Source organism: Podarcis vaucheri, assembly GCF_965113315.1.
Source record: "Podarcis vaucheri genome assembly, chromosome: Z".
In the NCBI taxonomy this organism is placed as follows: Eukaryota; Metazoa; Chordata; class Lepidosauria; order Squamata; family Lacertidae; genus Podarcis; species Podarcis vaucheri.
In genome coordinates, this window is record NC_138758.1 from 11,758,522 (window position 1) to 11,775,022 (window position 16,501).

At 40.0% G+C, this 16,501-nt stretch overlaps 1 protein-coding gene across 3 annotated transcripts in view; it reads right to left on the reverse strand.

Annotated features, from left to right (window-relative positions):
• The window catches only part of CUL4B (cullin 4B), a 32,071-nt gene continuing 15,570 nt past the window's right edge, over positions 1-16,501 (reverse strand). For 2 of the 3 annotated variants that reach the window (XM_082207212.1, XM_082207210.1), the window contains 15 exons: positions 16,205-16,367; positions 15,928-16,017; positions 15,598-15,680; positions 15,037-15,104; positions 12,596-12,714; positions 11,883-12,075; positions 10,702-10,806; positions 10,114-10,224; positions 8,602-8,687; positions 7,891-7,998; positions 7,156-7,269; positions 5,970-6,075; positions 5,723-5,895; positions 3,898-4,050; positions 1-3,090 (listed from right to left, as the gene is read on the reverse strand). In XM_082207212.1, the coding sequence (XP_082063338.1) occupies positions 2,995-3,090; positions 3,898-4,050; positions 5,723-5,895; positions 5,970-6,075; positions 7,156-7,269; positions 7,891-7,998; positions 8,602-8,687; positions 10,114-10,224; positions 10,702-10,806; positions 11,883-12,075; positions 12,596-12,714; positions 15,037-15,104; positions 15,598-15,680; positions 15,928-16,017; positions 16,205-16,367 (1,768 nt within the window). In that variant the 3' untranslated portion in view covers positions 1-2,994. The remainder of the gene's footprint in view (positions 3,091-3,897; positions 4,051-5,722; positions 5,896-5,969; positions 6,076-7,155; positions 7,270-7,890; positions 7,999-8,601; positions 8,688-10,113; positions 10,225-10,701; positions 10,807-11,882; positions 12,076-12,595; positions 12,715-15,036; positions 15,105-15,597; positions 15,681-15,927; positions 16,018-16,204; positions 16,368-16,501) is intronic. The other variant, XM_082207211.1, reaches the window with a different exon arrangement.

The window sequence follows — 16,501 nt, forward strand, 5'->3', positions numbered from 1 at the left end:
TTTAGCAACACAAAACTGTTTATTATTTATTAAATGACACAAAATACCTAGATAACAGACTCACTCTTTTTAAAGGACACATATTTACATTATTTACCAAAGGAAAGACTTGCTGTACCCATACACTGACTTTGAAATTTTCACTTTTTTTTGCACTGAAGGATGCAATGCCCCATTTGCAGACCTGTGTATGTAGAACATATTTTTTTTTGAAGGAACAGGTTATTTCTCCCTCCCACAAATGTGTGCCTCCTTCCACAACCCAACTCCAAAGGTATTCTTCTGAATAACTTTATACAAAAAGTATATTACATTTTTGAATGCTGCTGTACTCTTAGAACTTTAAAGTGTGTTTAAAAGGAGGAAATGCTCAAAAATGAAAGTGATACTTTAAGAATGCACAAAACCAAAAACATTTTGTCTTAAAAAGAAAGTTACGACAGATGCTCTGCTTTGGAAAAGTTAAGAGACCAGGACACATATATATACACACAAACAGAAAAATAAGCATCTGAAAGAGATCAGGAAAGTCAAACCATAGCTAACGTAAGTTTTTTTTAAATTCTACTTTTTAAAAAGTTTACCATATATACTTTGGCACCTTTTTGTAAGCTAGAGAACAAAACAATCTTTACAACACATTTGCCATTAGTTTTGAAACAAAATGGTCACGGTTTTCTTTAAAATGTATTTAAATCAGAAAGAAAGAAAAAATAATTCATTTTGTATGGTATAAAGTTTTTTGTTTGTTTTTTTTACAAATCCCCCAAACAAAAATATTTGTCAGAATAAATTTGCAGTTTTTAAAAGAAATGCAACTGCTTTGAACTGCACACAACAGAGGAAGATCTGAAAATGTCTGGCCAGACAGACTGTTTGGGTCGCAGTCTAACCCCACTGCAAGAAAATGTATTTATATATATCTATTATAAATATCTTTATGGCTCAATAAAGCAGGCACATGATTCCAGCAAAAAACAGGAAAAAGAAAAGAGTTGCTGGAGAATATGGCTGGAAAGTAGTTTTTGCCATAGCTCAATATCAATTACTGGAAGATAGGGAAAGTGACTTAGTAATTTAGTAATGCTCACTGGGGGGGAAAATGTGAAGCAAAGGCATAGTTTGTTAGTTTTCTTATTTGTTCATATTTTAACACACTGCTTCTGGAAAATGTTTTTTGCAGAAATGTGACAATTGAATGGATCACAATCACAATTTTGGGCACATTTCAGAATAGGATTAAGGTGCAGTTTCCAAAGAACTTACCCCAGATAAGAGTTTGCTCTAGTTGAAATTCTCTTTTAAAAGGAATTATTTCCTTCTCCAAAAGGCATTCAAATCACAAATTTGTATCAGGCACACCAAATTGTACAGCAGCTTTCATTTCCATCCACTCCCCATTGTGAACTCCTCCTAAGTTTATTTTCTATAAATAATGCTCATTCTGGGGGACACTTTTGAGAAACATCACATATAAGTGGAGCAAGGATGGCAACAGCAGAAGAGGCATCCTGCAGCTGATGCAGAACAATCTTTAAAAGCACATCGTGTGATGAATTCTTAGTTACCGTCTCCCCAAGATTTCCCAAACCTCACTTGATCTAGCAATATTACTCTGTAAATGGCAGGCTCTCATACTTAAAATGGGTCTGTTTTGCTGCAAGCATTGCCCTTTCCTAGGTGACCAGGGCAGAATCTGAAGATAAGCCGTCAAAAGATTTTCTGGCTTAAGTAGTTGTGGGGAGCTTTGGGAAGTCAGCTCTGGTGAGCTGTAACTGTTATCAATACTGTGTCATGCTCAGTATAGAATTGCTCAGCTTTTGTTAAACAGGAGCACTCCCAACAGAAGCCTGAAGAGAAACCATGAGAACAAAAACAAATTTAACAAACAACATTCAGAAAAGTTGAGCTTCAAAAACAATGTAACACACAAAAGAAGGTCGAGGATATGATTATTCCCCCACCCCTGCAGCCACGCTAATGTTGACCCATTTGTGGGTATAAAGGTTTGGGGTGGGGGTGAAGGTTGTTCCAAAGTCAGAAAGAGGCTTCAATGCCCTTGTTGCCTTTCCCAACTTCCTGGTATCTTCTGAGGGTTGTGCAATACTTGAAGAAGACTAGCTTTCTAGATTCTTTGCAGCTATACAGTTAAGGAGAGCCTGGGAAGCCTGGCAGATTGATTCAAGGCACAATGCAGCTGACACCAGATGCATCTCTACAAAAAAGCCATCTAGATTCCTGGCCCAATAGGAAGCCCCGTAGGATTCTGCAAAGGATGAAACCCCCTGCTTTTTGTTCTTGTAGTGCTTACGTAAAGACAGAGGGAATCCCAAACCAACAACTGTGGTGTTATTAATTTCTGAGTATACACAGTGTTAACGTTTTCTTCTTTGCAATACTAAAAAAATGTATTTTACTAATACTAAAATACATTAATAATGTTTTTTATTTGTTTGAAGGCAATGAGCAAAGGGAGCATCAGTAGTTTTAACCCCTGCACTTTCACGGTTGCACAAATCCAAGCATGGGGTGCCACAACAACGAACAGCATCAGCCTTACAAGTGCATTCACAGGAGTGTAATTTTATTTCCAAAGAAATAAGATTGGCCTTTGTTATTCAGAGTGATAGTGAAATCAATACTTTGGCTGTTTATTATCAAACCCTTAAAAAGGGCTTCCCTTTAGACCAAGGACCCAATGGAACCACAAAGACCAGATACTTCCATACAGTTTTCTGCACACCATACTGAATATCATGCGAAGAAGAGTTCAACAGCATTCTTCTGAAAATGTAAATACCAAAATGGGCACGTGAAAATCAATTGAAATGCCCACTCTACTATACCCCCACCCCACCCCTTGTGTTGCTTCCATTCAGCCACTGGTAGTAGAAAAAGTTAATTTAATGGGATCAACAGGTTTGCTTATCCATCAGCAACCAAGTAGAACATCAAGTGTGCAGAAAAGGAAACAAAGAAAGGCCCATTGTGTGTTTATGCAATGTAGTTGTACTGGTTCGGGTTCTCCTTGTCTCTTTCCATGTAGTCTCTGTCAATCAACGACTCTATTCTCTTCTTAAGGTCCGCAGGCTGTGAAAGCAATTCAGGAAGTCAGCAACCATCTTTTAATCATGGTAGTATTAAAATATGTATATAATGATCATTCAGTTTTTACATATTAGTGTACTAATTCAATTCCTTCACACGGGTGCAAAGGTTTATAAACAGAAAGAAATTAAGATTCACAACACATGTGGACTTTGGACATGCACTTTACTGCATCTACAAAATCTTCCTATTGTAATAACACATAGCATATAGGCATATGTTTTGAGGGCTGAAAGCTCACAGCCTTCCTAACTTATCCTATACTGGAATTCTTTATCATTTGCTGACTAAATCTTCTGGTTTTGCTATACTAAAGGTAAAGGTAAAGGGACCCCTGACCATTAGGTCCAGTTACGGACAACTCTGGGGTTGTGGTACTCATCTCGCTTTATTGGCCGAGGGAACTGGCATACAGCTTTCGGGTCATGTGGCCAGCATGACTAAGCCGCTTCTGGCGAACCAGAGCAGCGCATGGAAACGCCGTTTACCTTCCCGCTGGAGTGGTACCTATTTATCTTCTTGCACTTTGTGCTTTCGAACTGCTAGGTTGGCAGGAGCAGGGACCCAGCAACGGGAGCTCACCCCGTTGCGGGGATTTGAACTGCGACCTTTTGATTGACAAGCCCTAGGCTCTGTGGTTTAATCCACAGTGCCACCGGCATCCCTTTTTGCTACACTGGACATTCTCAAAAACAAAACTATTTTTCACTTGAAAGTTCTGTAACAAGCAGAGAATTTGCAGGACTAATTTTGCTGCCGATAGTTTAAGAAAGAACACCCATACTCTACCTTTACTGGGAATTTAAGCTGGTTGTATACTTCAGACACGAGCAGATTGTGGCTCAAAGTCTTGCGCATTTTCATGATTCTCACAATTGCAGCATCAATTTGGTACTGACGATCCTGAAAGACCCTCTCTGTAGTGCTTGCTTGTTCTTCCACCTGCAGGAGCAGGACATTTGGAAAAGAAAACATATCAGAAATAGAGAAAGTTTTTACTATGTCAACTCTAAAGTGAATGGATTAATTTAAATCAGCCATTAATTTGGGATGGGTAGATGAAATTACATTGGTGTTCCATGAGGTACTACTTCCGATAAGAAAGGCCACCCCCCTAAACCTGAATATCCTAAATATATCTTTGTATTCCAAGTCACCTGCTTCTACACAAGCCATATCTGTTCATCAAGTTAATTATTTGGGTGTCGCCATTTAGAAGGCAGGCAGGCAGGCAGGCAGGCAGGCAATAACTAATAATTAGGATCTCTCAGGAGGAGAATTCTGCCTTTGAAATACCTTTCCCATAACTGTATATGCCTACTATCCTGCATTTTAAGCACCAGTTTGAAAAGCTGTTATTTGTTCAGGCCTTTGCAATAGTATTTAAAGGCTGATTATTGTATATCTGGCTAAGAACAAACAGGAGTCCTGCTAGATCATACCCAAGGTCTAGCTGACCCAGCAATCTGTTCTTGCAGTGGTGAACTGGACACCATTGAGAAGCTTATAGCAGGGCATGAGCACAACAGCCCTCAGCCATTCATAGTCCAACACCTGGTGTTCAGTAGCATCCTCTCTACAATACTGGAACAGGTACATGGCCATCATTACTAGTAGCCATTGATAACCTATTCCTCCATTGATTTGTCTAACCCCTCTTTAAAGCCATCCAAACTGGTGACTACCGTTACATTGATTCAAATGTTTTAGTGTTTTATGACTTCTATAGCTTTAAAAAACAACAACTGCCCTGTTTGCTTTCATTTTTAAATGGTAAAGCTGCATGGAAAGTGATTTTTTTTTTTTTACATTAAATAAATATTAAGTCTTTTTGCTGGGGTGCGGGCAGTGTCAATGAGAAGAATGCACATTTTGTAACACCAACAGCAACTGAAAAACTGTGTGGGGAGTAAGACCTGGTGGCTCAGGGGAAGCTCTGATTTAAACATTTGCGATGAAACATAATTTCCACCCTCTTCCTGGTCATCTTTTAGAGGGCGTTTAGCGGCAGGAAGGAAATGGAAATAAACCAGTATAGTGGTACCTCTGGTTGCGGACGGGATCCGTTCCAGAACTCTGGTCAGGCCCCAAGGTTTCCGCAGCTGGAGGGACCACTTCTGCACAGGCGTGGCGGCAAACCACTTCTACGCGTGCGAGAAACACTTCCAGGTTTGCCGCTTTCACAACCTCAAGTTTACGTTAGGCTGAGGGTAATGTAAGCCGAGGTGCTACTGTATATTATAAGAATAAGCTATAGCTAGCAAGCCACCCAGCAAGGAACTGATGGCAATGAATAATTCAACCAGTAAGCATGCAATGTAAATAGATGCTTTGCCAAACACTAGGAAAATGAAAATCTAATTTAATGTAAAAGACAGCTTTCGTTTGTAATTAGTCAAGAGCAAGTGTCTTAATGTCCCAAGCTCAGAAAAAAGAAGTTTGTGTAACCCGTCCCTCTGGCATATCAAATAGCTCCTGATGACTCCAGCAGCATAAATGGAAAGCTGGAGTCAACACAGCTGCCAATGATCTGCTTCTGGGTGATTTAGGCCACTGATCAGGCGACCAGAAAACATATGTCAGTAATCTGAAGTGGGTTGGGGGAAACAGGTACCGTTTCTTTCATCTGGATCTGATTGATTTTTATCCTGAATAGCTTATGCCTGAAGTCATCATTGCAGGTAAATTTGTCACCATCTTCCACATCTTTGCCTTTGGGGCTTTTTGTTAGCACTCTGGCCTTGCCACAGGCTAGTGACTGGAGGGTTCGTCGGAGCTCTCCATCCTCTAGAATAGAAAGGAGATGGTTTAGTCTTTTAGTCACTAGTACTCAGAAACAACAAGGAGCATCCAATACTAACCTATTCCAGTAGCTTGTTTTATCTCCTCTAAACTGAATTCTTCACCTTCGTTAAACATAAGCAGCACTAAAGTCTGGAATAATGAAACCTGCAGCTCCTTTTTCCCCTGTCAGAAAAAAAGAATGATAAAAACATTTCTGCATTTCCTTAGAAAACTTAAGAAATTTCTTTAATGATAGTTCTATATGCATGCAGAGGGAAGTCCTACAGCTTGCAGAAATAACATCCATTCTGCAGAAAAGGAAATATTATCCACATGACAACTGTGTTGTCTTTAGAGCAGAGTACTTAATGCCCTATGAAGACATTATGTGTAACTATGGTTTGCCTTCCTTAAATATGTATCTGAAACACTTAGACCAGTTTAGGATTGGATATGAATGTGGTTGTGAAATTGCAGACAGTCTGAATTAACAATGCTGAAATCTATACCGAGCAAACCCTCGTTAGGACAGTTTTCCCGATTCTCCAGCTATTATGTTTCTCTGTTTCCCTGTTTCCAGGCTTAATTCAAAGTGCTGGTTTCAACCTAATAAAACCCTTTTACAACTTGGAAACCAATACAAGTCTATGCTCATCCAGGGTTCAACCCCCCACAAATATATTTATACTTATATTTGGGGGGGGGGGAATGACCCTAATTCAATACTTTTGATGGATCATGGAAAGCCTTGTTCTTGTGGGTATTCACCAAAAGATGGGCATTTCATCCAATGATGGCACAGGATGTTGGTGGCAGAACTGATGAATAAACAAAAGCACATTACAGTGGTACCTCGCAAGACAAATGCCTCGGAAGACGAAAAACTCGCAAGACGAAAGAGTTTTTCGTTTTTTGAGTTGCTTCGCAAGACGAATTTCCCTATGGGCTTGCTTCGCAAGACGAAAACGTATTGCAAGTTTGTTTCCTTTTTCTTAAAACCGCTTGAAGAGGTGCAGTTGCGACTTAACCGTGCTTCGCAAGATGAAACATTCGCAAGACGAAAAAACTCGCAGAACGAATTAATTTCGTCTTGCGAGGCACCACTGTAAATGAAATAAGGCAGAAATGGTTCAATAAAGCTGAACAAAAGCCAGAAACCAATTTTAAAAAATGGGATTGATCACTTAAAAAGACCTGTTACATTCCACATTTACTAAATGACTTCAATGAGTGATTAATACTATACTGGTAAGAAAACATTACCTCTTTAAATTCTGCTTTGAGTACACAGTGTCCTAATGTTGATTGCCATTGAAGTTTTCTGCCACTGTGCTTTCCCAGATAAAATGTCTTGAATATCTCTTGCAGTTTCACCATCTGAAGAGAAGAGAAATATGAGCTTAAAGTTGAAATGATCAACTATTATTTCCTTATTTCTGCCCTCCCCACCCCCACCCCCCACTTTTTGACTGCTTATCTGAAAAGGCTCTATCATTATTATATTTGTACCACGAAACTTTATACTCAAGTCATTTTAATACCAGCATTTTATAACCAAAAGGGTTTAAGATTAGAATTAGTTTCTAATTTTCAGTTAAGGACTGCTAGTTTCAACTAAGTGAATCTTTATTGTGCCACAGCTTCTTAAGAGAATTATTTAATAAAGTCACCTCTATCCCAAATTGTTTAAATATACTTTTTTTAAAAAGTGCAAGAAGCTTCAACTCTTCTCGAAGTTTTGTATATTTATTTTTACTGCTACAAAGGGAGAGGTTCCCAAATTACTTACTTAACCTATTTAATTTAAATAATCACCCCTCAAAATATCCAATCTAAAGCTTGATGCGATCTCAGACATTTCTTGGCCATCTTCCAGCTTTCTAATTATTAGGTAACTAATGTTTAATTTTAACTTAACTTAAACTAAGTTTATAGTCATCAGCATCAAAGAAGGGCAATAAATTTATTTGATTTTGGAAGTGTTGTCAGCTATCTTACCTCTGGTGGCAAGTGCACCTCCATAGGTACATAGGTTGGCCAATAACCCATAGTCAAGATGTTCACGGTGAGTTCAATGTTACCAGGTACATTCTGATTTTGCATATACTACAACAGAATCAAATGGACAGAATTGCCATACAGAACGACAAACAAGCTACAGGCATTATTAGCCATTCACCCACTCCATATTTAGATCCTATCCTTTCTCCAAGGAGCTCAGAGTGGCAGAAATAAACTCCCACCTCCCCAACCACCTTCAAACTAACAGAGATGGAAACTGGGCATAGGTCACCCTGTAAATTTCATGAAATTGAAATCCAGATTTTTCAAGCTGAATTTCCTTATCTACTGCTACATCATACTAGCTCCAACAAAAAACAAAAATCCTTAACAGCATTACAAATTTGGCATGCAGAAGCCAAAATGTGTTGATGGAACTAAAGTATGAGTAGTTCAGTTGGTAGAGCATGAGACTCTTAATCCCAGGATTGTGCGTTCAAGTCCCACATTGGGCAAAAGATTCCTGGATTGAAGGGGGGTTGGACTAGATGACCCTTGTGGCCCCTTCCATCTCTACAATTCTATGAGAGGCAGGTATACGTGTTGTGAGAAAGCAAAGCAAGAGGGAGTCCTTGCAATGTCCTTTTCAGATGTAACTGAACACAAGCGGATAATGATGAAATAAGGATGGCCACTTTGTACCCATACCTGCTTAAACTGTATCATGATGTCTTTAGAAAGCTCCATGTCTTTAAACATTCCTTCAAGTTTACTGGTGAAAGCAGCTCCACATTCTACAAAAGGACAGTTGTGTATTGAAGTTGCAGTTAGGAATTTTGTCACTGTCAACAAGTGACTAAGAGCGCATCATTAACAAGAGGGCAGAGATATATTTTCTGTTTCAGTTCAAGTTGAAGATAAGGGCAGTATTGCAGTGCTGCTCAGGAGTGGCTGGTTTGGTGGCCACTGCTGCAGATTGGTTCTGCTGGTGCTCCCTCACTAAACAACTCCTAACCCACAATAATACTACAATCAGACTTAACACGGACACTGGCACCAGAGCCTGAAATAAACCCAGATGCCAACTTTGCTGCCACATACACCCGGACAACACCATTACTGGCCCCAACAACATCACACATACCATCTCGGGACTATTTAATTGCTCATCGTCTAACATTGTGTATGCCATCAAATGCCAACAGTGTCCTTCAGCTCTCTATATTGGACAAACAGGCCAAACCTTACGCCAAAGAATAAACGGACATAAATCTGACATCAAGAATCACAAAACAGAGAAACCAGTAGGAGAACACTTCAATCTCCCAGGACATTCTATGCAAGATCTCAAAATAGCTGTTTTACTACAAAGGAATTTCAGAAATAGACTGGAAAGAGAAGCTGCTGAATTGCAACTCATTACCAAACTTAAAACCATGGAGAGACCTGGTCTGAACAAAGACATTGGATTCTTATCTCATTATACATGACTAAGCCATTTTTCACCTTCTCACCTCTTGCCTTTTCCTGTAAGACCTATTGCAGTCGTTAAGAGTCGTCAACAGGCTCATCTCAGCTATCTGCCAATCTCCTATTCCCACCACCCTTCTGAGTAATACCCCTCCCCACCTTCTCACTATATAGAAGGATCTGGCAACTTCTGTTTCAGTGTATCTGAAGAAGTGTGCATGCACACAAAAGCTCATACCAAGAACTAACTTAGTTGGTCTTTAAGGTGCTACTGGAAGGAATTTCTTTACTCTGTCCTAGTAAAGCAGCAGTGACACTGTCTTTCAGGAATCCTTCACACATGACATTGTTTTTCTATACAGTGGTACCTCGGGTTACATGCGGTTCAGGTTATATACACTTCAGGTTACAGACCCCGGTAACCCAGAAATAGTACCTCGGGTTATGAACTTTGCTTCAGGATGAGAACAGAAATTGTGCTCCAGGGGCGTGGCGGCAGCGCAATGCCCCGTTAGCTAAAGTGGTACTTCAGGTTAAGAACAGTTTCAGGTTAAGAACGGGCCTCCGGAACAAATTACTTAACCTGAGGTACCACTGTACAGGAATACGCTCTGTGCAGGAAAAATGTATGCACATCACAACGGCTAAAGAATACTCAAGTGACTTATTGTACAAAAACATACATTGGGGATTTCCTATGAAAAGTATACACAGAAGAAATTAGCAGAGGATAAAACAAAAAAACCTTACCATGTTTGAGCTTGGAAAGCATAGATTTTTCAGCATCGACTGATGCACTTTTGCCGACTAATAGCCGCTTTGCTAAATCTTTTTTGTAAAAGGCCTCAAAAACATCTTTTCCTGTAGAAGAGAAGCAGATTTAAAGCTCCTTTCCAAGTGCATGTTCTCCAGAGGGGAACCCTGAAGCTCCCCTCATTCCAAACAGGTCTAGGGGCTTGATAGATTATTTTGAGATGGCAATGAGATTCAGTGGAAGGTTTGACCCAACCTTCTTATTATTTCCTCAGGGTGGCTCTATGCTAGAACCAGTTGCTATCTATGTATTCCGACCCACCAAATTTAACAACACAAATAGTTTACAGATTTATTTTTTAAAATCGATGTGCGTAGTTCCTGTGGGTTAACGCAATGAACCTGAGTTATGCAATCTTGAGTATTTAATTAACTCTGATTCCTGCAGACCTAAACCCCAAAACAAGCTGGGAGAATAACAGTCTTATTCTCATTCATTAAGTCTTATTCAGTCAGCATTATTGGGCCTATATTTTTTGCTGATATGCATGGGTGCCTAATGTAAAGAAGAAGACCAGGTCTTACCATAAATAAACCTAAATATAATCATAATTTTATCCAACATCTTTTCGAGCTCTTCATCAGTAGCCTCTTTGTTACCTGCACGAAGCTTTGAATCCACATACTTAGCTGAAGAAACACAAAACCAAAAAGGAAAAGATAGATCTGAGTAGGAACTCCTAAATCAAGTCTTAGTTTATTCTTGACTAGGCTAGTGCTCTATAACCTCTACTGGCTCATTGTCAGTTCTAACAGAAAAGAAGTGTCATGCCAGCAACAGCCTTAGCATCTACCAAATGTGACATCACTGTGGAAAGCAAAAGGGAACTAAAAACTCTGAGCATTCAAAACCACCATCTTCTCCAGCCTACCTTGCTGCTCCTAAGTACAGTGGCACCTCTGGATGCGAACAGGATCCGTTCCGGAGCCCCGTCTGCATCCTGAGCAGAATGCAACCCGCGTCTGTGTGGGTCGTCTGTGCATGAGCGAGCGGCCAAACTCAGAATTAGCCCGTTCCGTTACTTCCAGGTCACCGCGGAATGCAACCCGAAAATGCTCAACCTGGAGCTACTTTAACCCGAGGTATGACTGTATGACCAATTCTTAAATATCAGGTCTGATTGGAAGTCAGCCCTCTTATTCCCTCTCACAGCCAAGGGGCTGCAAAACTCCATCAGAGGAACTAGACTGACCGAGAACCAAACTCAGAAATACAACCTTGCACAAGGTATCTGCTAGCTATAATAAGTATTTCACTAGACTATAATTGTGCCAGCTGTGATTATATGAATGTTTCCAGGAGTACTGGAGTTGCTGTCCAAGTTGGTTGCTGTCTTCTATCACTTGCCTTTTCTCCAAACTAAAGAGCCCCAAATGTTGTAATCTTTTCTCAAAGAGGAGTTACTTCATCCCCTTGATCATCTTGGTCACCCTTTTCTGAACCCTTTCCGGTTTCACAATATCCTTTTTGAGGCAAGGGAATGAGAATTGTACAGGGCATTCCAAGTGTGGTTGCTCCATATATTTGTGTAACGGCACTATAGTATTAGCAGCAGCTTTGTTTTGGATGCCTAATGATTACTAGCATGCAATTCATCTTTTTTACATGGTTCAGCATCTTCACTGAGCTTTCCACTACCATCTTGAGACTATTATTAGTAGGATTCTTAATAAGTTGAAATAACAAGAAGAAGAAAAACTACCACCTATAAGCTCAGCTGGTTTATTTGGTCTTTTGTTGATGAAGGTCTCAAAGGCTTCTTTCATGGCATTAACAAACTTCTCGTTCTTCAAAAAGCAAATGTCAATTATATGATCAACTTTATCCTTGAAGTCTAGTAGCTCTTGTACCATGGTTTTGTCTTTTTCTGGATTGATTACTATGGTGCTGCCGAATGCCTGAGAAGGAGGAAAGTTATTTATCACACACTTGTGCTGGATGCCACATATAGTTCGAACAAGATCCAGTGCGTAAGGACACACATTGCATGCTTTACACAAAAGCAGTATGCACTAATCATTTTATTGCCTATTTCATTATACCCTGCCCTTTATTCAAGGAGCTCAAGGTGGTGTACATGGTTCCTACACCCCCATTTAATTATCACAACAACTCAGTGAAGCTGGTACAAAGTCAGCCAGGGAAGCTTTATGTTAACCCATGAAGATTTTCAGAATGTTAAGTCAAGAAAGGGAATGAAATGGATCCAATAGAGATGATGGCTCCCCACTATGCTCACAACAATGTTGATGCAAACTTGTTCAGCCTATATTTTAGAAAACTGTGGTGACAGCTTAGCCACATGATTTGTCATATATGGCTTATAAACCAAGATTTTGAAGACATCTTTCCCCACCTCAATAAATTTAAGACTTGCTCCTCCAAGTTAACTTTTCGAAATAAGTCACATATTGATACCTTTATATATTCAATCCATTGCTGCAAGAGAGCTTGCACTCCATTTTTCACCCTACTGAACAACTGATACAATAGAGACAAATCCTGAATTCGATTTTCATCCAAAAGGTGATTTAAACCTGCAAGATAAAAATGTGTTACTAATTACTCCAAATGAAACAAATGCAACTGAGAATATTTAAGAAGCTACAGGTCTAAAAGGTGGGAGAAGACTGAAAGTGAGACAACAGATGAATTGAGAAACCACATTGGATGAGAGAGTTTTCAGAAGTGAAGGTCTTAAATCTATTGCTGAGGCTGCTGCTCCTGCCACATGATTTCTAGTGAAGAATGGGTTTTTTATCATTAAAATGGGATAACATTGAAAAAATGGTGGCAAGGAGAATAACAATGTACACTTTCACAAACTCCTAGGATAAAGGATGGGATAAAGCAAAACAAACACTTCCATTCTGCACAGCTAGAGGGAGCAATTTCAGTGCTTTCACACACCCCATAATAGTAAGCAAAATATGATTTTAAAAACACCCCCTTTCCCTCCAACAGCTTTGGCACAATAATGGCAGCATTCCTGATGTTGCTCTAGAGTCTCGTGGACAATGCTTCTGTCTGTATCTCATGCACCCAATTCCCACCAATATGGGTTACAGGCTCTCTGGTAATCCTATGTTAACTGCCCTTCAGGAAAAGCATATTTCATTCTCTTTGAAAAGCATGGTATCTTAAGCATAATGACCATTTTAAAAGGCAAGAAAGCAAAACATTTAGTTTATCTCACCTATCCCTTGTCTTCCACTGAAAGTTGACATCCATATTGCCTTGAAACTCTTAATGCCATATAGGGTTGACAAATTTTATCGGACAACCTATACCCAAACCTTCTCTTTTTCTGTTCCTAGGAATATTATGTTTTCATTCTGATACACATCTGAAGGCACTACAGTGGCTCCTTACCTGCAATGAGGACAGGACTTGCAAGCAGGGGCGTAGCAAGGGGTGTGTGGTGAATGCAGTCTGCCCTGGGTGCCATCAGGAGGGGGGCGGGTGACAAAATGCTGGCTGAACTCATCTCTGAATTTGTACTTGAGGCGAAGGGCACACATGCAATTACCTCGAGACTGAGTTGCATCAGGCACTGTTGGCCAGGCCAGGCCCTGCTCTCCCTGGCCATGCCCCGCCCTCGTACGGCTAGGAACTGAGCGGGGTTGAGTTGTATTGCATCCCCTTCGCACCTCCATAGCCAGGCCCTGCTCTCCCTGCCTGAACACGTGCTGGGATGGGCCCCTGAGATAGAGGGGTGCCACCGCCTGCTCCTGTGTGCCCTGCTCTGCGCTTCTGGGGACACTGGCGTCGGTCCAGTAGGGATGGGGAGCCTAATGTTGCCAGCAGCGGGGGGCGGGGCTCAAGGCAAGCATCAATGGTATATTTGCCTGTTGATGTGACATTCAGACTAAAAATTAACTGAAACCCATTCTTTATTACCTTCAACTAGATTTATAACTGGATTGTGAATACACCTTGGCTGGAGTGGTTTAAAGAAGATTGAGTTTGTTTTCAAAGAATTCTTATAGATAAAGTGGAATTTTAAAGTTTGGAACAGACTAGAGTACAGGAAAGTACAGGAAGTGGTGTTTCCTGGGAAAGCAGCCTTGACAAAGTGATAAGGTACTGTTGTAAAACTGACTGTTTTGAGAACCAGGGAAGGAGGAGTAAATTCTGTGAATTCCACACAGTCCTGAGTATTTTGAGAGTTAAAAACATATCAAGGAACAAGGTTTGCTTGGAATTGAGGGGACTTTTCTCTGTGTGGAAAGAAGAATTGATTAAAGAGCTGAAGGAAATTTGGGATAATTTAGCAGACAAGATTTGAGCCCAAATGGATAAAAATATTGAAATAATGTCAGAACTGACTACTAAGATAGAACCATTGATAACAGAAGAATTGAATGTCTTGAAGCAAGGAAGGGAGGAAATTAGGAAAAATGGATGAGACTAACATGAAAAAACTCAGGAGACACATAGGGTAGATATGGATGGTAGGGGTGGGAAGCAGGCAACACTTAAGAATGCCTTGATGGTTGAAAAGAGATTAAAAATACAGTCTCTGAGACAAAGTTAGGGAAAAAACATTTTAGGTGCTTATGCTCACAATGTTAAGTAAATAAACCTGAAAATAACACTTGTGTAAGTATCTTTCCTTTTAATAATTTCAAATGGGGGGCGGGGGTTTGACAAAAAAAAATCCACACTGGGTACCACCTGGCCTTGCTTACGCCACTGCTTGCAAGTCACCATTTCGTATACTGTTCAGTGCTATTTCATGAACTGGGTGGGCAAGAGGGACTTTAGAATCTGAATGGGTTGTTTCTGTTTAGTATAGGGAACTGAAAGCCCTGAAGAAGCAGTAAGAAGAAAGATTTATATGAAGGAAGATAGGTTACCTTTCTGTAGAATGGCTGTTAAATGTTCACCTAGCAGCTGCTTTTCTACAGTAGCAATTAGTGGTTTCCTATAGGAAAAAGTGTTTAGAATTACATTCTTTTTGCTTACCAGTTAACCATTTTCAACCCAACTGGAACACCTAGATGCTTCAAACAATAACATTTCAATTACTTGTTAACAATGTGTTTATGGTCCAGATTGGTGGGGCGTGTGTGTGTGTATATAAAAAACTGCTTCTGGTCTCTCCTGTCTTTTATATAAAGCAGATAAATCATCTAGAGCAGAGGTAGCCAATGCAATGCCCTCTCGATGTTGATGAGCTACAACTCTCATCTTTGACAATTTATTCCCAGAACTTGTTTAAGTTTTTCATGGTTTTAATGGTGTCAACGCTTGTCTTTTCTTCTGGAAACTATGTAATTTCTGATGTGAGTGTGGCCTTGCTAGACATTATTCTTTATGTCTAGGAAATTAAACCACACCTTGGCAAAAAGAAATGCTGAAACCAGGTCATTTTTAACATGTTTAACACACCAGGTTGAGGGAGTCCACACACTTACTGAGTGCTTTGATCCAAGTAGGTGATAATCCTGTCTGCTTCTTCTTCCAAGCGTTTGTTGACATGATGGAGGTACTCTGGAACCTGACAGATTGAATAAATTATGGAGAAAAGTTAAATAAGGTGAGAATGGTATATGCTTTATTGCGGGGGAAATGTCTGAGAAACAAATTGGAGGGGCATTATTATATCTTGTCGTATTATTGCTGAAATACTTAATTGTAGCCCGTGTCAGCACAGCAAAGCAAGTCTTGGGAGCTACTGTTCTGCCCTCATTAACCAGGAGGTTAATGTCCCCATGGTGCCCATGAGCAATAAGATAATAAAATACCTCTCTTTCTTGCATAAGCCTCTGTCCTTCCGCTGCATACAGGCGATTTGTTTCTTCTAAGAATCTATGTTCAAAAGAATCCTGATAAATCTGTGGAAAACAGAAATGGGTCATTTGCTTAGGATGCTCTCACAGCTTACTTTGACATTATTCATTCATTCATTCAATTTATTTATTAATTAAATTTATATACCACCCATCATCAGATGATCACAGGGCGGTTTACAACACAACACAACAAGTACAGGTTCAATGTGATGGGGCATCCCTTGCTTACCTGAAGATCTGAAAGCATGCTGAGCAGGCTGCGAAGAAGGCTCCTGTCAATAGCCTCGCCGCTCCTCTCTCGCTCAACCAATAGAAGGATGCCATCAATGGTCTTGTTTTGGACCTTCTGATCACTAATTATATGAGTCCTAAACAATTCTAGCCCCATATCCCTGGAAACGAATAAATCATTATAAGGAAGCAGAGACCAACACAGAGAGGCAGCTTTGTTCAGCATTTATTTTGTCTAAGTGCTCAACTGCAGAAGTAATCTACAGGCCTGATCAGGTATTACTTTCTGAATACA